This window comes from Bufo bufo, chromosome 7 (genome assembly GCF_905171765.1).
Source record: "Bufo bufo chromosome 7, aBufBuf1.1, whole genome shotgun sequence".
NCBI classification, from domain to species: Eukaryota; Metazoa; Chordata; class Amphibia; order Anura; family Bufonidae; genus Bufo; species Bufo bufo.
The window spans coordinates 36,889,138-36,913,678 of record NC_053395.1 but is presented as its reverse complement, the minus strand read 5'-3'; the positions used below and the strand labels follow the sequence as shown (position 1 = coordinate 36,913,678).

At 45.5% G+C, this 24,541-nt stretch overlaps 2 protein-coding genes across 3 annotated transcripts in view; both read right to left on the bottom strand.

Annotated features, from left to right (window-relative positions):
• Nucleotides 1–9,030, bottom strand: part of LOC121007538 (BTB/POZ domain-containing protein KCTD5) — a 30,948-nt gene extending 21,918 nt beyond the window's left edge. The window contains exon 1 of one of the 2 annotated variants that reach the window (XM_040439550.1): nt 8,750–9,030. In XM_040439550.1, coding sequence (XP_040295484.1) covers nt 8,750–8,974 — 225 coding nt within the window. In that variant the 5' untranslated portion in view covers nt 8,975–9,030. The remainder of the gene's footprint in view (nt 1–8,749) is intronic. The other variant, XM_040439551.1, reaches the window with a different exon arrangement.
• An 8,835-nt stretch (nt 9,031–17,865) lies between these two features.
• PDPK1 (3-phosphoinositide dependent protein kinase 1) overlaps nt 17,866–24,541 on the bottom strand; it is a 50,267-nt gene continuing 43,591 nt past the window's right edge. The window contains exons 12-14 of the mRNA XM_040439364.1: nt 22,364–22,421; nt 22,001–22,153; nt 17,866–19,326 (exon numbers count right to left, since the gene is read on the bottom strand). Of these exons, the coding sequence (XP_040295298.1) occupies nt 19,213–19,326; nt 22,001–22,153; nt 22,364–22,421 (325 nt within the window). The 3' untranslated portion in view covers nt 17,866–19,212. The remainder of the gene's footprint in view (nt 19,327–22,000; nt 22,154–22,363; nt 22,422–24,541) is intronic.

Sequence of the window (24,541 nt, the reverse complement as noted above, 5' to 3'; positions counted from 1 at the left end):
CCCTGCAGCTTTTTTCTATACTCTGCTGAGGTCATTTCAGCCTCCTGGCCGGAATACGCGACTTAGGCCTCAGTTGGGTGAACAGATCTATTTAGATCCGTGTATATACGCCTGTACGGTGAGCTGAGAGGTCCACACCACATGGCATACAGCTAACACCATTTCAGCCCCCAATAGAAGACCACAGCACCCACTAGGTTACAGTACCGCAGACCCCACAGAAGAGCGCTCCTAGGATATGACAATGCCTACAGGTTGGTATATACTAGACAGAACAGTATGTGCAGCAGTACAGGGGCCAAACTACTGAAGGAGTGTAATATATGGGGTCTCAGATACTGAAATTATGCGAGACAGCCATATCAGCGGTCACATTAGTGAGATAACGTCGCACACGGTCACGCACCGCTGGATATAGCAACCGCGCCCGATCGTCACATAAGCCACTTCTTAGGCCTTGAGCCAGAACCCTTTCAAAGGCAAATCACTCGAATCAATTTGCCTTCGCACAAAAGGACGAGTCCCAAATCGACTCAATGTTCAATCAAAGCCGCACGTCCCCAAATAGATCCCCATGTCGGAAATATGCAAAGACGAGAGTCTGCTTTGCATATCTAAACGAGTACTTCCCCGATGCGGGGAGACGTTTCCATCCTGCATGTAAAAGACCTCACTGCTTCATTGTGAAGATCAAGGTGTCTCCGAGCTCACGCCAGTGGCCCCCAACCTGAGGAGCCCGCCCGCACGCAGGCCTACAGTACTGTCTATGAAAAACTTCTAAAATTCAGGACCAGAGCTTGCCAACCAGGGATCCTACGCTGGCTGCCCATCACTGTCCCAGTCCCTGCCGTGTAAACTTTTGGACACGCCAGTGGTTGGCCACAGCGATGCATGAACGTTTTCACTCCAGGGAGCAGAAGGAGCAGGACCCTCCGCACTGGAACAGAGGGCCGGGAGCAGGTTTACTTTTGCTTTTCCATGTGCTGACCCATAACCAAGTTTCACTCTGCAGCACCCCATTGTTCTATGGTAGCAGATGCTCAGTGACCAGGTCTGTGCCGCCATATACTACCAAGAGAAACAGTCATGGTCCTGTCCTACACACTAATGCAGCGTTGTGCGCAGGAGAAGTACTGATGGGGATAAATTATGTATGTGCACTTGGTCCCACAAGCCATTAGCCTCTTCCACTGCTAGATGCATCTTCTAAGTGGGTCCTATTCCCGGACAAGCCATCATGGCGGCGTCTCATCGTCCCTAGTCTGCTCTCCGTGGATCCCACAACCTGCCCCCTCTGCTTACACGCTATTCTGCTAAACTTTCTGGTTAAACAAACTGCAAGTAACGTCATGTATCCGAGAAACACAAACCCCTCCTGTTGATGGAACCGACTACTGCCCGGCTCACTTTTCAGTTGATAGGCGGTGGTCTTAGTTGTCAGACCCCCACCAGATACTGATTAACTATCCAGAGGAGAGTGTATATTCATGCCTTCAATCATTTAAATTCCCTGTAAGTGAAGGATCTGATGGTTTAGTCCGGATGCAGCGAGTACCCCCACCTTGCTGGCACTAGACCACACTAGAACGTTTCCACGTAAGCTAAAGTCTTTGGCCTCGACCATATTTGTGGTCTGCATCAGATCCTCATTTTGGTGGATCGGACGCGAACCCATTCATTTCAATGAAAAACAGATGGTACACAACCCTGCATTCGTATGTCCTGCTCATTTTTCACGATAGGACGGAATGAAATGGAGGCATGCACACGGCAGCACCCGCGTTTTTCAGATCTGTGGTTTGAAGACCACAAAACAGATACGGCCGTGTGCGTGAAGCCTTAAAGGGCTATTCTGGTTAGGTCAAGTTATCCCCTATCCACAGTATAGATCGAAGGGGGTCTAAAGCTGGGACCCCTGCCAATCACAAAGAACAGGGGCCCTGTACCCTATCCCCATAGAAATGAACGGAGCGGCAACACGTGTGACCAGCTGCTCTGTTCATTTTAGTGGGGCTGCAGGGGGTATGGGGCCCCTGTTCTTGTAAACTAGGACCCCCACCTATACTGTGAATAGGAGCTTCCTTAATCTAACCAGAATACCCCTTTAAGGTACCAAGCACTTACGAGCTGGTAAGATACACAGTGGGGTGAGGCTGGTACTGTACCTGCGTGCACTACCACAGGAGTCAGTCAGGTCTACACAAAGCAGTTACACTCCCTGGACGGGCCCTGGTATAACTAGTTTCGGCAGATGCATTACTGTGAACGTCACCAGTTTTGCAGCCATATACTTTGCTGGAATAGGGGGGGGGGGGGGGGTATTTTTTTGCCAGAGTAAAAGACCATAATGAAATGGGAACATGAAGAATACAAGATTAGGACCAGACTCCCGTGTGCGCTCCGCATTTTGCCTATTCTTGTCTGTGGACAATAGGACATGCTCTATATTTTTTGCAGGGGCAACACATTCCTTCCAGTACAGCAGATATCTGTGGTAATCAATTTAACCATTTGCACCCCAACATTTTACATATGGACTGGAGATGCCCTTTATCCCTGTCCATGTCACAGTGCAACACCATTGCCTATCATTACACCAAGTGTTGAGCGACAACGCTGTGACCACAATGCAGTTGTACCCCTTTTGTTGCGCTACAAGTGTTGCAGTGTGGCCGTACCCTCGTTCACATGTTGGTGCCAGTCTTTCATCCGTGACCATGTCCACACTGCATCGTGTGTTTGTCATGGAGGTTGGCCTATTTGCACCGAACCATTTCCCGCTGTGTGCGCTGCGCAGACAAAATAGGGATTCCCAGAGAGGTCTGCAAAAAAACCAAAAACTGAATAAGCCTAGAAAGCATGTGTGTCGTCCATGGTTTTCAAAGCCCCACAGACATGAAAGATTGTCTTTGGTCTAGAAAATGGACCAAGGCAGTGCAAGTCTTCGACAGGCCACTGAAAGTCAGCCATGTGTGCACTGGTCACAATAACGCCTGTACAAGCGTCATAGACTCCTGTTCAGGCCATTTTACTCCCAGGAAAAAGTCTAAGTCTAAGGCGTAACAATACGCCTTAGACTTTTCCCCACTTTTCATCAGAGCAGAGCGCGCTGTGAACGGCGCAGGCAGCGCAGCGATGCTGCCTGCAATAACCAATAGCAAAGCTCCTTACAGCAAGGAGCTTTGCTATTGGTTGGTTTGGGCAAATGCCGGAGCGATACAGCGCCCCTGCAGCAGGGGAAGCCAGCGGGAGCTGGAAGGAGGAGGAGCGGGCTCCCAGGAGTTGCTATAGCAAGGAGAGTGGGGCGCACGCTGCCCAAGGAACCACGGAGCGATGACAAGTATGACAGCGGTGTCACGTTTTCACCATGTAAACCACTTTCGCTCTCCTTCCCCTACAACTTGAGCCAGTAAGCTTTGTGACAAGATGCAGAGCGCGGGATTTCTATTAATAACCCTCTGGATACTAAATCCCATCAGTGCCGGATTTGCCGCGGGGTTCAGTGGAGTTGACACTGTGCGCTATGCCTGGACCCGATAATCGCAGTCACACCTAGCGGTGGAGAGGTGGGCAGTTTTCTTGAGGCAGGGAGACACGTGGAGAGGCTCTGGCAGATCTGAGGCTGCGCAAGACGACAGGACTACAACCAACACAGAGCAGATTGTCTTCCTCATTCCGCAGCTCTCTCTAAATAATGGCCAAATATAATAGTCTCCAGCCTGGAGCAGTCACTTCCCAAGTCCAGGGCTTCTCTGCTCGGCCAGAGGGTCCAGGCACAGACGCTACGCAAACGCTTTATTCTATCCATCATCCCACTGAGTCTAGGGTAAATTCGCGCTGCCCCAACTAGTTACACCAACTCTCCCACCATACAGAAGGGTCCCGAGCACAGGACAAGGGTCTTCTTGATGGGACAGTCCTTGTAGTTTGTACTATTAAATCTGCGGGCCGGCACTGTCCTAGCGGCAGAACTTACCCTGTGCATTACTCACATACACCAGTCACCGAGCAAAGAAACACACCCAGTGCACGCCCTGCACACGCCGCGGCCACCGCATTGTCACATGTAGCCAGGATCCATGTCTGCAGCTCTGAAGGAATGATGGTGGTTACAGTTCCCCTGAATACATAACCACCTCTTAGGCCCCGTTCACATCACCGCTGTTTCTGTTCCACTGCTCATCTGACGGAGCAGAACAAAAATAACAGAAGTGCTGGATCTGTGAGTTTGTCATACGTTTAATGTACACAAAAAACGTATACATTAACGGACGCCTTAGACAGATACCATACTGTGGCATCCATCACTATAGAGTTCCATTGTAAAAAAAAAAAAAAATTTTTTAAAAAGTATTGTACTACATTTTTCCATCCTGCAAAGTCCAGCAAAAAAAGTATAGGCTAAAGTATACTTTTTTTGCACACAATAAAACTATGGTGACGGATGCCACAGTACGGCATCTGTTAACATATGTAGATTTTTTTGTATACATTAAACGTATGACAAATGCTCTGTGAGGCCAGAGGTGAACAGACTCCGCCGACTATGATGGAGTCCGTTCAGTTTCCATTCCTGTCATTTTTCCGGTCTTTTTGACGGAATCTGCAACAGAGGCTCCAGACAGATGTGAGCGAGTGTAGGCCTATTATGTATTTGAATTACCGCAACTTTCATACGCCTCCTCGGGTAAAAATACTCCTCAAAAATGGTCAGAGTAGTATTATTACTCTTCCGGAAAAAATGTAGTGCGACCTCTGCAGGTGTGAACATACCCAATGAATGCAGCTGATCGAGAGCTAACCGAGGAGAACACAGAGCGCACAGAGCACGATTTGTTATGTATGAGGCCTTACACTTATTTACATTACTGAATAGACCGCATTACTTCACTAGTTTTGTTTGTTCCCTTCAGTACCAAGGAGGTTATCGGCAGTGTTACCGCGTCAAGGCCGCCGATTAAAAAAAACCCAAAAAAAAAAACAACTTTTACAATGTGGGGGAAGCATAGGGTTTCGGAAAAAAGATTCTTCCTACCCAAGCTTAGGAGGCAGGACTTGTATCCACCAGAACGGTGCTAAATACACAGAAAATCCAACAAAACACCACACTGAGCAGAAAGCGAAAATCTGAAACACTTACAACAAAGATCAGATACTTTGTATAGCGGAAGAATCACTGCGCTTAAAGGGAACCGGTCACCGGGATTTTGTGTATAGAGCTGAGGACATGGTTAGCTAGATCGCCCCTAGCACATCCGCAATACCCAGTCCCCAATACATATGCAAATTAACCTGAGATGAGTCCTGTCCCGGACTCATCTCACACACAGGACTCATCTCACACACAGGACTCATCTCACACACAGGACTCATCTCACACACAGGACTCATCTCACACACAGGACTCATCTCACACACAGGACTCATCTCACACACAGGACTCATCTCACACACAGGACTCATCTCACACACAGGACTCATCTCACACACAGGACTCATCTCACACACAGGACTCATCTCACACACAGGACTCATCTCACACACAGGACTCATCTCACACACAGGACTCATCTCACACACAGGACTCATCTCACACACAGGACTCATCTCACACACAGGACTCATCTCACACACAGGACTCATCTCACACACAGGACTCATCTCACACACAGGACTCATCTCACACACAGGACTCATCTCACACACAGGACTCATCTCACACACAGGACTCATCTCACACACAGGACTCATCTCACACACAGGACTCATCTCACACACAGGACTCATCTCACACACAGGACTCATCTCACACACAGGACTCATCTCACACACAGGACTCATCTCACACACAGGACTCATCTCACACACAGGACTCATCTCACACACAGGACTCATCTCACACACAGGACTCATCTCACACACAGGACTCATCTCACACACAGGACTCATCTCACACACAGGACTCATCTCACACACAGGACTCATCTCACACACAGGACTCATCTCACACACAGGACTCATCTCACACACAGGACTCATCTCACACACAGGACTCATCTCACATACAGGACTCATCTCAGGTTAATTTTCATATGTATCAAATTGTTTATTTTACACAAAAGCACACAGAGCTATGGGGACTGGGTATTGCGGATGTGCTAGCGGCCATCTAGCTACTCATGTCCTCAGCTCTATACACAAAATCCCGGTGACCGGTTCCCTTTAAAGGGGTTTTCTGAGATTTTAAAACAACCTATCCTCTGGATTGGTCATCAGTATCTGATCAGTGTCGGACCCCCACCGATCAGCTGTTCGAGAAGGCAGCAGCTATTGCAGTAGTTCCGAGGCCTTCTCGCTGCTTTCCTTAGGCTAGCGACGATACATTCATCAGTCATGTGGCCTAGGCACAGCTCAGCCCCATTCACTATGCAATTTACAGCGCTGTGCTTGCCAAGCATGGAGGACAGGCTCACAGGAGCGCTGGCACCTGTTGATCGGCAAGGGTTCTGGGTGTCACTCACCAAAGTCTTGGAAAACCCTTTAAACTTAACACTCCTTCTCAGCTTAACGGCTTTAGGGGAGCGGGTGGCAATCCCCATGTTGGGCAGCGCTGTGACGGGAAGAATACTTACCTGCTTCTCAGCTCCTTCTCTCCCCCATCTCAGCTGCTCCTCTGTGTTCCCAGGATGTAAACTTCAGTTTCGACTCTGCTGCACTGGTGACCTGCCCCAGGCGCAATATCAAATGGTCACTTGACAAGGCGGACAGGTCATTGTCGCGGCTAGCTATTGGCTGCATCGGCGTCAAAATTGAAATTTACATCCTGGGAGCGCAGCAGAACAGCGGAGAAAATGAACCCAGAGCCAGTGTCGGGAAGTTGTCAGACCCTTTGCAGGTCTGCGAAAATCCCCCCCAACTGACCTAAAAGGTGCACAACCCCTTTAAAGGGTTTGGGTCATCTTGGACTGATTGCTTTTTACTAGGATATGCGAACAAAGATAGGGGTAGGTCTCACAGGAGGGACCTGCGCCTACCTCCACAACGGGGCCCTGAAAACGGAGAGCGAACCATGTGCTTGGCCATTTCCAGCTGTCCCACAGAAATGAATGGAGGGCAGCCACAGATCTGAAGCTGCTCTAAACTTACTTTGGGGGTCCCATTCTGGAGATAGGTGGGACCCACAAACCTATCCGACACTGGTGGCATATCCTTTAAGGCCTCATGCACACAACCACATAAAACAAACATGGACGGCCGACCGATGTTGTAGAATTTGGCCTCACGGGTGACACTTCCTATACTTGCCCATTGCGCTGAGAATAGCAGTGTCTACTGAAGGGAGTGAGAACTGCAGAACACACACGGGCAGCATTTTTTATTTTGTGGATCTGTGGCTTGCTGACCGCAAAACAGACATATGTGAGAACCAAAGAGGTTGTCCAGGATATGGGGAGGGGGGGATCCCATACCCAGCACCCCCCCCCCCCCCATCAGCTGTTTCAGAGTAGCTCAGGCACCAGAACTACTGCCCCGTGATAGAGTTTCAATGAGGAGTCTAGGATGCTTCATGGCAGCCACATTCACTACCAACCATGAGCGACATCTATATGCAGCCCTAGGTGCCTCTCTCTACCAGGTAGACACCTACAGGACCAGTCAGCTGAACGCCAAAGCAGTCATAGCTTTTAGCTGGTGCGGGTCAGGCTACAGAATACAAGTTAAGCCTCATTCACACAGTCAGTGATTTCCATCATTGATTGTGACCCAAAACCCGGTGCGGCTCTTTCCCTCATGTCTGGAGGCTCCGCGCTCCTGGTTTTGGCGCACAATCACTGACCAAAACACTGGTGGTGTGAATGAGGCTTTACTGTCCTGAACCACAACCCTGAAGTTCCTAAGCGATGCATGGCGGCTGCGCTGATGTCCTACACATGCCTGGCACCCGGCCAGCTCCGCTCTCACCTGATGAGCTCAGACGAATGAAGGAAATGCATTTATTTTTAGCCTCCTCCTGTGCCACACGTGAAGACCCCACCAAAAACGTGGATCTCTATGGGTGAGACAAGGACCTACTTTCTAGACTTTCAAGTCTTCAGTTGACTAGAGGACCTTTCCAAATCAACTCTCTGGGGATATATATATATATATATATATAAAAAAACATTGCAATAGGGCCCCAGACCATCATGTCTGCCTTCAGGAGCAGGTTCAAAACACGAAAGCTTTAATTTAAAGCTACCAAATGTGCACGCGGCATGGATGTACACAGTGGATAATGTACACAATGGTGTCAATACAGGGACATGATAATAGGACACCGCACACAGTCACAGGGATAGTACACACCAAACAAAAAAAAGTAGCACAGGAATAAAAACACATAAATGACGTCACCCACAAGAATAACTCTGTACACCTCACATAGGGGAACCCCTTACAACGGAGCCATAGTCACCCACGCTCTGTGCCCCTAAGTTGTTGAGCCCCAAAGCAGCTGCCGCCCTGGTAGAGATGCCCATGATTCTGCACAAGGCAGGACTGACACCCCAAGAAGGTCTCAAAAATAAACATGCAGGAATATTAGCATTTCTAGGAAAGTGACTGCTGGGTGAGGGCAGCGGCAGCACCCCACAGCTGTGAGCGGCAGTCACACTGGGGGTCTGCTCCAGGGACTCGGCACCGGAACCCCCCCAGCGGACCTGCTCCTCACACCCGGCGCAGTTCTGACAGTCCCCCACAGCCCGTGTACCTTATCCGAGTCCAGGTCGGGGTCCGCCTGACATAACCGGTACAGGAAGGACTTCGGGTCTCTGCACAGAGTTTGCCGTGTGGTCAGAAAACACGTTCCGCCGACGTTTAGCCGGACCCACTTGGACACTCCGCCCGGTGTGCTCCCCCTCTCGCCGGGGGCCGCCGTACACCTCCGACACACCGACCCGCCGGAGCCGTTCACCTCACAACCGTTCTCCGCCATATCCGTCAGCAGCCACTGTCTGGCAGCCCCGGAAGTGTCCGAGCTTTAATAGCTTCCCCCTCCTGCGGGCTGGGCGCGCGGCTGACGCTACACCGGAAGTGGACGCGCCGTAAGGCGTGGGGGACGGAATAAAGGGTGACGCTGAGCGGAAGTAAACACCGGACCAAGGCGGCAGCCAGCAGCACAGACAGGGCTGGGGAGAAGGATCCTGTTAGGCGCGGGGGGTCCCAGGTCCCAAACCAAACCAACCATAGCAAATCCGTCTGTAAAGTAATCTGCCATTGGGCACATTCACACTGTGGCGAAGAAGACAACGCTGTCATTTTTTGATGACACATAAAAAATTAAAAACAATACGACCCTCACACGTCCATGTCTGTGCGCAAATCAGTGAGCAGGTGGTCAGTGACGCCAACGTGTTTCACGGACATTGTGCAGCTGAAAAATAGTTTTCAAAGCATCTCCCCCTAATGATCCGTGAAATACGGATGGCGTGCGTGTTTTTCACAGACCCAGGGCTCATGCACACGGCCGTTCCGCAATTTGCGGTCCCCAATGCACGGCGGCCGGGGCGGATTGAGATCCGTTCAACTTGAATGGGTCTGTGAGCCATCCGCATCGTAAAAAAAATAAATAATATAGAACATGTTCTATTTTTTTGCGGTGCGGAGGCACGGACAGAAACACCACGGAAGCATCTCCGTGAATGGGTCCGCATCCGCAATTTGCGGTCCCCAATGCATGGCGGGAGCCCTTGAGAAGCATATTGAGACGTTGGTTGCAGCCCTCCGTCCCGACCATAGAAATGGCATTGGGCACTAGGAAGCATTTACTTCATATGGACAGATAAGGAAAAAGCCACTGGACGATTTTTCTCCAGACGGAGGAAGTTTGCGGGTCGCTCCTTGACCAACACGGAAATAGGGGAAATGATGAAACCCTTCAAACACAGTGCTTGGTACCTGGAGGCTCAGTTAAGGGGGATGTGGGGCAGATGGGTTCCTGCAGTGAAAGGGGGCCCCAGAGGAGCAGTCATCGAGCTTAAAGACTGCATATTGTTAAATATGCATCATGTTGGGATATGAGGTGGGGGAGGGAGGGGGAATAGGATTAGAAAACGGAGATAACCATGTAAGGCTACTTTCACACTTGCGGCAGAGTGATCCGGCAAAACGTATGCCAACTGATGGCTATTATTTTCCCTTATAACCATGTTATAAGGGAAAATATTAAAGAAGATCGGGTCCCCATCCCGATCGTCTCCTAGCAACCATGCGTGAAAATCGCACCGCATCCGCACTTGCTTGCGATTTTCACGCAGCCCCATTCACTTCTATGGGGAATGCGTTGTGTGAAAAACGCACAATATAGAGCATGCTGCGATTTTCACGCAACGCACAAGTGATGCGTGAAAATCACCGCTCATTTGCACAGCCCCATAGAAATGAATGGGTCCGGATTCAGTGCGGGTGCAATGCGTTCAACTCACGCATTGCACCGGCACAGAATTCTCGCCCGTGTGAAAGAGGCCTAAGTGTGTGGATGGTATACACTTGAATGAGTGTTTATGACCTGTCAGGAGTTCAGAGATAAGGGCTGACGGCTTCAGTGTGAAAGAAAAAAGCAGCAGTCTACAAATGCACTGTAAGTAAAAGCTGTAGAGGCGAAACTGTTTTTAAGAACAATTGGAAAAATTATTTTTAAGCCAAAATAAGTAGAATGCAATTGTCTCCATAGACTTTAATGTAACAAGGTACCGTCCACATACTTACTATACCAAGTCAGGGCCAGCATTCGCTCAGGGATATTTTGGAGTAAGAGAAAGCTGTAGATGAAAAACCTGTTGACAAATGTTTAATAAAGAGCAATTTGAAAAAAAAAAATTGTAGAATGCAAGGGGGAAAAAATGTCCCTTTAAGGCTAGGGTTATATTGTGATTTTGGTTGCACGCAATAATAAAAGTCTCTTTCTTGCTGCTGTACAACGGTTTCATAGGCCGCTTTCACACGAGCGAGTTGTTCACTCCGGTCTCGGAGCGTGAGTATAACGCAGCTCCCGTCCTGAATGGGTTCATATTGATTTATGATGCTATGTAGCCCTTACAGTTCTGGAATGTATTGGATAACACTGAAAGCATTATGTGCTGGGAGTTCAGGACGGGAGCTGGGTTATACTCATGCTCCTATAAACTGTAAAACTCAATTGAAATCTTTTAGGTGGAGGGAAGAATAAACTAATACTTTGTTGAAGCATCTTTTGATTTTATTACAGCACTCAGTCTTTTTGGGTATGAGTCTATCAGCATGGCACATTTTGACTTGGCAAGATTTGCCCACTCTTCTTGGCAAAAACACTCCAAATCTGTCAGATTGCGAGGGCATCTCCTGGGCACAGCCCTCCTAGGATCACCCCACAGATTTTCAATCGGATTCAGGTCTGGGCTCTGGCTGGGCCATTCCAAAACTGTAATCTTCTTCTGGTGAAGCCATTCCTTTGTTGATTTGGATGTATGCTTTGGGTCGTTGTCATGCTGAAAGATGAAGTTCCCCTTCATGTTCAGCTTTCTAGCAGAAGCCTGAAGGTTTTGTGCCAATATTGACTGGTATTTGGAACTGTACATAATTCTCTCCAGCTTAATTAAGGCCCCAGTTCCAGCTGAAGAAAAACCGCCCCTTGGCATGATGCTGCCACCACCAGGCGTTGTTTTTGGGCCAAACATATTCTTTTGGAATTATGGCCAAAAAGTTCAACCTTGGTTTCATCAGACCATAACACCTTTTCCCAGATGCTTTTGGGAGACTTCAGATGTGTTTTTGCAAAATGTAGCCTGGCTTGGATGTTTTTCTTGGTAAGAAAAGGCTTTCGTCTTGCCACTCTACCCCATAGCCCAGACATATGAAGAATACGGGAGATTGTTGTCACATGTACCACACAGCGAGTACTTGTCAGATATTCCTGCAGCTCCTTTAATGTTGCTGTAGGCCTCTTGGTCGCCTCCCAGACCAGTTTTCTTCTCATCTTTTCATCAATTTTGGAGGGACGTCCAGTTCTTGTAATGTCACTGTTGTGCCATATTTTCTCCACTTGATGATGACGGTCTCCACTGTGTTCCATGGTATATCTAATGCCTTGGGAATTCTCTTGTCCCCTTCTCCTGACTGATATCTTCTAACAATGAGATCCCTCTGATGCTTTGGAAGCTCTCTGTAGACCACGGCTTTTGCTGTGGGATGCGACTAAGAACATTTCAGGAAAGACCAACTAGAGCGGCTGAACTTTATTTCGGGTTAATCAGAGGCACTATAAATGATGGCCGGTGTATGCTGACTCCTATTTAACAGGATTTGTGAATGTGATTGCTTAATTCTGAACACAGCTACATCCCCAGTTATAAGAGGGTGTGGACAATTATGCAGCCACATTATTTTAGTTTTTTCTTCTTCCCTCCACCTAAAAGATTTCAGTTTGTTTTTCAATGGAGTTGTACAGATTATAGGTCACATTAAAAAGGTGGAAAAAGTTCTGAAATGATTTCTCTTTGGGCTCATGCACACGACCATATGGCTTTTTCAGTGTTTTGCGGTCCATTTTTTACGGATCCGTTGTGTTTCCGTATGCCATATACAGTAATTACATAGAAAAAAATAGTCTGGGAATAACATTTTCAATAGATGGTTCCGCAAAAACGGAACGGATACAGAAGACATACGGATTCATTTCCGTATGTGTTCCGTTTTTTTTTGCGGACCCATTGACTTGAATGGAGCCAAGCACCGTGATTTGCGGACAAGAATAGGACATGTTCTATCTTTTTACAGTACGGAAATACTGAAACGGAATGCAAACGAAGACAGTTTTTTTTTTTTGCTGAACCATTGAAATGAATGGTTCAGTATATGTACCGCATACTGAACTAAAAAAACGGCCAGTATGCTGAACGCAAAATACTGTCGTGTGCATGAGCCCTTTGTCTCATTTTTTTTTACAGTACAGAAACCTGACATTTTAACAGGGGAGTGTAGACTTTTTAATTTTTTATTATATATATATATATATATATATATATATAATGTGAATTCCGGCAGCACTCACTTTAGAGATTATCCGGTGCAAGCGTCTCGCCTTTGACAACAGGCTTGTATATTCATAGAAAATCAACGCAGCACTCTTTATTCACACGTGTGCCACAAAATAGGCAACGTTTCAATCCCCTTCCGGGATACTTGGCTTGAGAAGGATCCCAGAAGGGGATTGAAACGTTGCCTATTTTGTGGCACACGTGTGAATAAAGAGTGCTGCGTTGATTTTCTATGAATATATATACACATATACACACACACACATTATATACACTGCTCAAAAAAATAAAGGGAACACTTAAACAACACAATGTAACTCCAAGTCAATCACACTTCTGTGAAATAAAACTGTCCACTTAGGAAGCAACAGTGAGTGACAATCAATTTCACATGCTGTTGTGCAAATGGGATAGACAACAGGTGGAAATTATAGGCAATTAGCAAGACACCCCCAATAAAGGAGTGGTTCTGCAGGTGGTAACCACAGACCACTTCTCAGTTCCTATGCTTCCTGGCTGATGTTTTGGTCACTTTTGAATGCTGGCGGTGCTTTCACTCTAGTGGTAGCATGAGACGGAGTCTACAACCCACACAAGTGGCTCAGGTAGTGCAGCTTATCCAGGATGGCACATCAATGCGAGCTGTGGCAAGAAGGTTTGCTGTGTCTGTCAGCGTAGTGTCCAGAGCATGGAGGCGCTACCAGGAGACAGGCCAGTACATCAGGAGACGTGGAGGAGGCCAACAACCCAGCAGCAGGACCGCTACCTCTGCCTTTGTGCAAGGAGGAACAGGAGGAGCACTGCCAGAGCCCTGCAAAATGACCTCCAGCATGCCACAAATGTGCATGTGTCTGCTCAAACGGTCAGAAACAGACTCCATGAGGGTGATATGAGGGCCCGACGTCCACAGGTGGGGGTTGTGCTTACAGCCCAACACCGTGCAGGACGTTTGGCATTTTCCAGAGAACACCAAGATTGGCAAATTCGCCACTGGCGCCCTGTGCTCTTCACAGATGAAAGCAGGTTCACACTGAGCACATGTGGCAGAGTCTGGAGACGCCGTGGAGAACGTTCTGCTGCCTGCAACATCCTCCAGCATGACTGGTTTGGCATTGGGTCAGTAATGGTGTGGGGTGGCATTTCTTTGGAGGGCTGTAGCCTGACTGCCATTAGGTACCGAGATGAGATCCTCAGACCCCTTGTGAGACCATATCCTTGTGCGGTTGGCCCTGGGTTCCTCCTAATGCAAGACAATGCTAGACCTCATGTGGCTGGAGTGTGTCAGCAGTTCCTGCAAGACGAAGGCATTGATGCTGTGGACTGGCCCGCCCGTTCCCCAGACCTGAATCCAATTGAGCATATCTGGGACATAATGTCTCGCTCTATCCACCAACGTCACGTTGCACCACAGACTGTCCAGGAGTTGGCAGATGCTTTAGTCCAGGTCTGGGAGGAGATCCCTCAGGAGACCGTCCGCCACCTCATCAGGAGCATGCACAGGCGTTGTAGGGAGGTCATACAGGCACGTGGAGGCCACACACACTACTGAGCCTCATTTTGACTTGTTTTAAGGACATTACATCAAAGTTGGATCAGCCTGTAGTGTGTTTTTCCACTTTAATTTTGAGTGTGACTCCAAATCCAGACCTCCATGGGTTAAAAAATTTGATTTCCATTTTTTGTGTGATTTTGTTGTCAGCACATTCAACTATGTAAAGAACAAAGTATTTCAGAAGAATATTTAATTAATTCAGATCTAGGATGTGTTATTTTTGTGTTCCCTTTATTTTTTTGAGCAGTGTATATATAATCCAGAAAAAGGACGGCACTCCAGTAAGATGAAAAGAATCGATGATACCCTTTATTCAACCATCCGGTGCAACGTTTCGGCTCTAAATAAGCCTTTTTCAAGCTTGAAAAAGGCTCATTTAGAGCCGAAACGTTGTACCGGATGGTTGAATAAAGGTATCATCGATTCTTTTCATCTTACTGGAGTGCCGTCCTTTTTCTGGATTCTATTGTGGGGTGAGAAGTCTATTCCCTGGGAACGTGCACCCTATTTTTTACTCATTTATAGCCAGTGCCGCCATTTTTCCTTTATGTGTATATATATATATATATATATATATATATATATACACACACACATACACACACACACACATATATATATATATATATATACACACACACATTCACACGTCAAAAACTTTCAGAACTTCCTGCAAAAAAAATTAAAATGGGAAATAAAGAAACAGACAACTTGTACACCTATAACCCTACATGCTTTTTATTACAAGACTAAATCGAGCATATGTGAAAAATGCCTCATTCAGTTACTAACATCTAGGGGCACAAATATTTGGAAAGAAGAAACAAAAAAAAAAAAATCATTAAATTATGAGAAATATGATTAAATCATTGACCAAATAGAAAATTTATATAATAAAGCCAGAAAAAAAAAAAAAAAAAAGTTGTAAAATATAGTTTACAATAATTATTCACATTCATGGCTGTACATCAATACATACAACAACGTGGCCCGGAACATGAATTCAATCCAAATAATTCATATATTAGAATTTAAATAACACAGACTGAACTAGAGGCCAACATTTAGCCAGCAAATAACCTTATACAAGAATAAAAATACAAAAAGTGAATATCCTATCATTGCATTATTTGTTTTCGTCATATTTTTTTTTTCAGTTGTTTTTTTTTAAGCTTAGCCTGTACATCACAGTTACAGTCAGCTACAAAACAGTAAAAGAAGAGAAAAAAAAAAAAAAAAAAAAAACAGAAACTGCCACCAACCTGAAATGAAAGCCAACGTACTATCAAGAATTTCAATTCTGTAACTAACTTCAGCAGTACTATAAACTCTGCCACCAATCGAGGCCTATTAGACAGCGTGTTAAACCTAGACTGTGGTCTATGTGAGCGCTTTTATCCCCCACCAGGCTCTTATACTAGCTGCGTCACAGAATATATCTTAAAAAAATAAAAATAAAAAAAATTATAATAATAATTATCTATCTTCTTTTAAGGTCACTGTGCAAGTTGCATGTGCGTTCCTTTTGAGCAGCATAGGCGTCAATGTTACCAGACGTAGTATTGCAGAGCAGGGCGCTCTGGGTAAATCCTAAAGTAGTCTAAGAGCTACACATCCAGCGTTAGGATGATGTCATCAGGCTTCCCGCTCCTGAGCCCAATATGGTTCCAAGTACTGTAGAGACACCATTGCTTTACTGGTAGAAATTCGCCGGTTATTCTTAAAGGGCACCAAGCTGTGTGACGAGAGGCTAGAGGACTCGTCCCGGATAGAGGCAGCCATATTGTATGATGTAGTAACCACCACTTTAAAATATTCGGCAGGGATAAGGCTATTAAAATGAAAAAGCCTACAGACTGGTTTTAGGTAGATATATAACAGAAAACCAGCACAGCCGGCTGCGCTACTCACCCATCACACACATCTACTAAAACTGGTCTGTGGGATCCTTTTTCGTTTCCGTCTTGTCCCTCAACAGTCATATTACCACCATAATGTCCCTGTCCTTAAAAGGGGGTTCTCAGCTTTAAACAATCCCTACTTGTTAGAAAGGGCCCTTGACAATAAGCAGCTCTCCCTGCTGGGATCCTCAGCAATCTATTGTAATCTGTGGGGAAAACCTGGCAGTAAGGGTTCAGTTTCCTTGCAGCACTCCCACAGGGGAAATGAAGTATTACACAGTGTCCATTCAATTCAATGGGCTGTCTGGGTAGACAGGACAGGTCCTCAAGAGCGGGAGATTGTCCTTCTGTCTGCTCTCCACTATGATGAAGATCCTGAACAGAGGACCTTCTCTATGTTAAAGGGCGTCTGTCAGCAGTTTTGAACCTATGACACTGGCTGACCTGTTATATGAGCACTTGGCAGCTGAAGTCATCTGTGTTGGACCCATGTTCATATGTGCCCGCATTGCTGAGAAAAATAAAGCTCATATATGCAAATGAGCCTCTAGGAGCAACGGGGGCGTTACCATTACACCTAGAGGCTCTGCTCTCTCTGCAACGTCCTATGCACTTTGACAGGGCTAGGCATGATGCCGTTTTCACTGCCTGGTCCTATCAATTAAAGAGGAGAGGGCGCAGCAGTTGCAGAGAGAGCAGAGCTTCTAGGTGTAATGGCAACGCCCCCGTTGCTCCTAGAGGCTCATTTGCATATATTAAAACATCATTTTTCTCAGCAAAGCGGGCACATATGAACATGGGACCGACACAGATGCCTTCAAGCTGCCACGCGCCCATGTAACAGGTCAGCCAGTTTCATAGGTACAAAGCTGCTGACAGATGCCCTTTAATTTAGGATTCTGCTAACAGGATATATGGAAATAGGGTTTTCTTAATGGGAGAACCCCTTTTCAATGAGTTATAGGTGACTGAAACAGCATCATTATTGTCCATACGTACCAGGCACAGCCTATGGACAAGAGTGGTGCTGATGCTGGGAAAACAGCTCTGTCAAAAGTGATGATCAATTCCACCCGCCCTAAGGAGGAGACGCCGCAGCCTCTAATGCAGGCATCCTCAAACTGCGGCCCTCCAGCTGTTGCAAAACTACAACTCCCAGCATGCCCAAACAGCCTACAGGTATCAGCCTACAGCAGGGCATGGTGGGAGTTGTAGTTTTACAACAGCTGGAGGGCCGCAGTTTGAGGATGCCTGCTCTAATGCATCGGTCACACTAGCTACACTTCTATAGAACACATCTGCCTAAACTGTATACAAGCGAGTGGTCTTCTATATTCGTCGCTATCCATACATATATATATTTTTTTTCCTTTTACTTACAGAAATGTTTTTGACCCTAAATAGAACTTATTCAGAAATTGATATCTGGGATGTGACAAGTACCGTAAATCCTCTCTGACAATTAAGCCTGACTGGTCTGTAAGATTTGTGGCCCTATTTTAAAAAAAACAAAAAAACACAAAAAATATGTGTTGAAATAGCAGCAGGCAGATATTACATAAAGCCAATGAACGGACACAGCTCTATGGTAAAACATCATCTCTCTGTGGGTAAATGTAACGAGTCAGTAGAACAGTCTTTATAGCATTCCTATACGCCCCCCCCCCCCCCCCCCCCCCCCCCCGTCTCCCACCCCCACCCCCAAAAAATAAAAATAATGGTTGGCCTTTTAAAAATCCACAAAGTGCTTTTCAATAATATGGTGACAATAAAGGATCTCCTTATAAATGGATCCTGAGGCAGGAGGGAGCTCGGCAGCTATATCAGGACGCAGTGAAGAGAATGGTTCTTCCAGACTGTGAGGATAAAATCTGGGATATAGGATTTTTCTTCTTTACAACTTTATATCTATATGTGTATATATATATAAATAAAAATGTACGATGATATATTCAGTGCTACGGTCAACACACTTTCATACTTTTTTTTTTTTTCTTCTTCTTACCCTGCTTCTCATTATTTCTAAGTCTGTGTGATAGGTGCACAGTTCATGTACTAAGTAGAAGTACCACCTAAGACGAGAAGGTTTGGAAGCATGCGTTTGACCTCATCGAATGCACTATCAACGGAAGTAAGCCGATCCCCCTGCGCCGACGGCTAGCGGTTACCCTTATCGGCTGCACGGGTTTCTCTTTCCTTACTGTACAAGGTTGTAAAAGCTCCCTGATCAGACTAGCTCATTGCCAAACCAAGAAACAAAAAGAAAATAAATAAGTAAAATAGGCAAAGATGAAGGGTCCCACAGACGACTGTACAGGAGTTTCTCACCATGTGCACGAGTACAATGATCTGTGTTGTCTACTGACTGTACGCTAAGCTGGCCTAGCAAAGGCCTACCCACTAGATATAGAGCTGGTGTGCACAAAAGCAAGAAAAATCACCACAGCAACGATATGCAATGTTGTAACTCAACAGAAGCACAGAGAAGAAGCAAGGTAAACCCTGGATTCCATTAATGTCCACGTTTTTTTTTTGTTTGTTTTGTGTTTTCAAATGTGTATTTCTGAAATATGCTTTCCCATGGAGAGATGGTGGCTTGGTTGAGCGGAGAAGGGCTTTCTCTTCTGTTCTGCTATGTAAAGCTCATCTGTTGAATCGGGGACTCTAGCAGCACGAGGGAAGCTTGCAAGACGTGGAAGAGGCGATGCTATATGCTGCTGTTTTGGTGATTCTGGTATCTGTGCCGCCAAACTTCCTGGATCTTTTTGCACCACTTGTGTGCATTTCCGCTAGGGTCCATCAGGTAATATGTTCGGTTAGGCTGCAAAAGTAATATGGAGGAGTTAAAAAAAAAAAAAAAAAAAAAAATAATAAGGGAATGTCTGGCCGGGCAGTTTTATCTGAATATTTGCCGAGTAGAAAAAAAATAAATAAATGTTGGTTACAAATCAGAGTGACTCAGTAGATAACATGGGAATCGCGCCACGACATGAAACTGTTCACTTCTGTCTCTGACACCTAAACGTGTGACCAAGCATAAGACTACGGTTACATAGCAAGTCTCATGACCAAAAACATTTGTGTGACTTCCACTATTTTACAAATGCGATTTGGCTATAAAAGAAAAAAAGCTTGCATCGTATGATGGCAAAGTCTAATACGACTTTCAATCAAAAGCAACAGTTGTCTCGAGGTCCGTTGGGGGTGTCGCAACGTGACCCCATTGACAATGCGACATTGGGGTCTTCATGCTTTGTAGCACAAATTGCTATGTAGCCCTAGTCTAAGGGGCTCTGGTCCTCATTCTTGGTTGGAGGGGTGGTGGTGGCTCATGCATTGCCACTCCTCCCGGGCAGACCACAACTGAAAAAAAGGGTTAAGGCTACATGCACACGAACGTTGTTTGTTTCCGTGTCCGTTCTGTTTTTTTTGCGGATAGGATGCGGACCCATTCATTTCAATGGGTCCGCAAAAAATGTGGACAGCACACCGTGTGCTGTCCGCATCAGTATGTCCATTCTGTAGCCCCGGGAAAAAAAAAAAAAAAAACAGAACATGTCCTATATTCTTGTCTGTTTTAGGCATTGTTACAATGGATCCTAAAAAAAACTGATGGCATCTGTTTTTTTGGGCAGACCGCAAAACACATAGGGTCGTGTGCATGTAGCCTAAACATGCTGCTTTTCCGCAATATATTGAGCATACTGTGGGTTTGAAAACCTGCATCATGCTCATACTTCTGCATATGCGAGAATAGTTTCGATATACCCATCCAACGGTATTGTACAGTATTACATTGGATTTGAGGTGTGGAATTTGTCTGAGCATACCCTTAAAGTGGCTGTCTCACTTTAGCAAATGGCATTTATCATGTAGAGAAAAGGCACTTACTAATGTATTGTGATTGCCCTTAATGCCTTCCTTGATTCATTTTTCCATCACATTATACACTGCTCATTTCCAGGGGTTACGACCACCACTGCAATCCATCAGCGGTGGTTATGCTTGCACTAGCTCAGGCATGCTCAACCTGCGGCCCTCCAGCTGTTGCAAAAACTACAACTCCCAGCAGGCCCGAACAGCCTACAGCAGGGCATTGTGGGAGTTGTAAAACTACAACAGCTGGAGGGCCGCAGGTTAAGCATGCCTGCACTAGGAAAAAGTGCAGGCCTCTCTGGTGGCTGGGGCTGCATAAGTGCGCACAGGCCTGCACTTTTTCCTATAGTGTGCAAGCACGACCACTGCTCCTGGATTGCAGGGTGGTCGTAACCCCTTGAAACGATCAGTGTATAATGAGATGAAAAAAAAAAAGAATTAAGTGAGACAACCCCTTTTAAGGGTATGCCAAGGCAGATTCTGCACCTCAAATCCACTGCAATACTGTACAATACAGTTGGATGGGTATATCAAAACTACATCCTCACATATGAAGATATATGATAAATGCCATTTGCTGAAGTGAGACAAACCCTTTAAAACGGTCAATCTTCACAAATTTCTAACACAACAGCTATTGCATGAAATACCCCAGTTCTGCCAAAAAGAACACCACGCGCAGTTTACAGCTGGTATAACGTTACATTACCGTACTTCGTGAGATTTCCCTACCTCGTAATTTCCGGTCGCACCGGAAATGACGTGAAGAGGCGTGCCGGAGTTGTGCCAATCTGCGCATGCGCAAAACGACGGTTTAGGGAAATCTCACAGCGGAGTTCAGCTGGACACCAGGACACTGCGCATGCGCCGGAGAGTCTCACCAGCCTTAGGGTAGGGAAAAATTGCGGCCCAGTGCGCAAGCGTGGCTAACTACAGAACATCCATCCGATCTCCGCGCCTGCGCAGTGTGGGGGTAGGGAGATCTGATGGCCATTTTTTCATGCGCAGTGTCCCGAGGTCCAGCTGAACTCCGCTGTGAGATTTCCCTAAACCGTCGTTTTGCGCATGCGCAGATCGACACAACTCCGGCACGCCTCCTCGCGTCATTTCCGGTGCGACCGGAAGTTACGAGGTAGGGAAGTCTCACGAAGTAGGGTAATGTAACGTTACACCGGCATGTGAAGCAGCACACAGAGGTCATGTTTTTACCTTTTTATTATACAAGCAATACAGAGACTTCTATTCAAAGAGCATCGATCTCCAAACTGTATATAATGGCCACTTATGAACATTCATTATAGAGATCTGTTCCCCTTTCCAGCACATTGACTGATGAGCAAGAGCAACCATAATTGGTCAGAGTACCCCCCAAAAGCTCCAAGCTTTAGTCTTGGGCTACTGCAAATTACATTCCCAAGATCTGAACACAGCAAAAGGTTACCATATGAGGTTAGCACGTGGCAATCCGGTGTCCAAATGTCTCCATGTGGCCCCTGCCCTTAGGTTTGAGACCAATAAACCCCTAAGACTCATCAGACACTAAAAGTAGGCATCATTTTACAGAATATCCTTGGGAGAACACATTTGGCATCAGATGCTCTTTTACATTATATACTTACAGTATGAACAAAAAAAGTTTTAAAATTCTTTGCTTCTGGGCGCAGCTCCTGTGACCATGGAATTTCTCCTTTCAGGACTTTATTTACTGGATCCACGTAGTATAGATGTGGTCCTTCTGTAAGAAGAAGCTGACGCCGACGAGCAAACAACCCCTGAGAGACCAAACACGAACACATAAGGCAGTGAGAGCATGAAATAAAAAAATAAAAATAAAAATCAGCAACAGGACGTGCTCGTTTGCCAAGAGAACAATCTGCTGCATGGAACTGGCGATATTTCTATTGCCTGCATGCATGGTTGGTAGGATCGGAGGTCTTCTCTGCCGCCTGGAAATAAAGAGGGTCACATTAAACTTCACTCACCTTTCTTTTATCAACTGGACCCATTTTCAGTATTAAATTGTTTTCCACAAACTGGTGCCTGTAATGATAGTAAAAATATACTCATCATCCAAAAGAGGGAAGTAAAATAACATGGAAGGGATTCAGTTAACATTATACCGTAAGAGGACAAAGCCATACTAGCAAAACAAAACCAACTGAAGTATTAAAGGGGTTTGTTGTGCATTTTCATAAGTGTACAGTATTATCTAATGCTATTATAGCCAAAATGAATGCTCATTGCCTTTAAGAGGAAATCAGCTTGAACCAAAGTTCTGTTATGTGGCTGAAGAGGCCAAGAGGAGTTCGTGGCAAGTTCAGTTTATATAAGAGTCATCGTGAATATGAACGGACATTGTATTTTAAAAGTGATTGCTAAAAGATGTGCGTTTATCTATGGGGAGTATACTAGCTTCTCCAGACATGTCTGTCTGAAGGGAACCATGGTTGTTTCATGGCAAGATAAGAATTTATCTCCTTAAGACACATCTGGTGTGTGATGTCTATTCATATATTTATAAGTATTATATATATTTATGTCTGCATTTATTTAGCTTTTTAGTATAAACATATCAATAATTCATGTATAATATGCAATATTGATATATAGTATAACCAAATATTAAGGTAATACTTTATGCCGTATCACCCAGTGAATATAGTCTCAGGGGGTATAGAAAGCACTAAAGGTTTTCTGCTGTTGGAAGTTTCTCAGAAAAGCTAATGTTATTCCAGACGTCGTTACTCAATAGCTTGGACAGTTAGATATACAAACCCACAGTGCGAGTGTAAGGCCCATTGTATTTCTTATCTGACCATAAATAAGATGGTATGGGAACCATCAAATTGGTTCTACTAAGTCTGGGAAAGATTACTTCAGAGTGTCAGAGAAGTATCCCTCCTCTTTGATTTACGTTGAGAAAGGTTAAAAAGGTACCTAATAAAATAAAGCCACGTTATCTAAGTTTTCACTTAAAAGTCTGATGTTACAACAGTGCCATCTGGAGGCAGATGGACATTATTATATTATTTTACCATTTGTTTTATACCATGTCAAGGGTTAATAAGACATCATTGTGTTATTAGCATACAAATACACCCACCTTACCTGATAGGAAATCCCTAATCCAGAAGGGGATGATTCTTAGATAAGGTGGGGAATAATTACTCGTGTTCAGAGAGTTAGGGAGGACTCACAAACCAAAAGAAAAACTCACAAAGGAAACTGATCACAAGAAAAATATACCAAAAGAAACTTGGATTATTTTTTGACTACTAGGAAAGTTCTTGAGAACTGGTCCTATCTGAAACTCTGTCTATCTTTGACCCGGTAACGTATATAGTGCTTATTGCTTGTGATATTAATAAGATATTTCTCTCAGTATATAGCCAAAAGTCCCCATACTGTGGGAATATATAGTGTTAGGCGCCTCCATAACGCTGATTATTCTCTTAGCAAAAATGCATATTGCTAATGGAATATCTGACATTTGAAGAGGACTAAACCCTTGGAAGTTATATTCCGTAGTCTGATTGCCGAGCTGGATACTTTGTCATATTAATATCATAAATTTTTGATTGGTCATAAGGCATAACATTTATTTTTCCTGTATTAATCTGTGTTTTGTTATAGCCTGTTTGGTAAACAGAAGATCTTAAGTTTCTCCTGGAATATAAATCATTGGTCTATTTGTTAAAAGTTAGGTAAACTTTAAAGAGGACCTTTCAAAAAAAAAAAAAGTAAACTAACAACACTACCTTATGCTGCTGCTGCCAGTGATGCCCAGACACGTTTTCTTATTTATAATGGACCCCCCGTTCGTCCGCTTTGCCCCCCGTTATGTTTGGCGCCGAATATGCAAATGAGGCGCCTAAGTTATAGTAGGCGTCGATTCCCTAGGTATGGTAGGCGGTCTTCTGTCTCCCTTGCTGCCAGCGCATCCAATCGCAGCGCTCGGCTCTTAGCAAGGGAGACGGAGCTCAAGTTCTCGCGAGAACTTGTGCTTGCAGAGTTCCGGAGCCGGCGCCGTCTCGGAGTCCCCAGCGCAGAAGACAGCAGCAGCAGCAGCAGCAGTGACGGCATCGTTCGGGTAAGTGTAAAAATCACCCCTCCGGAACTCTGCAAGCACAAGTTCTCGCGAGAACTTGAGCTCTGTCTCC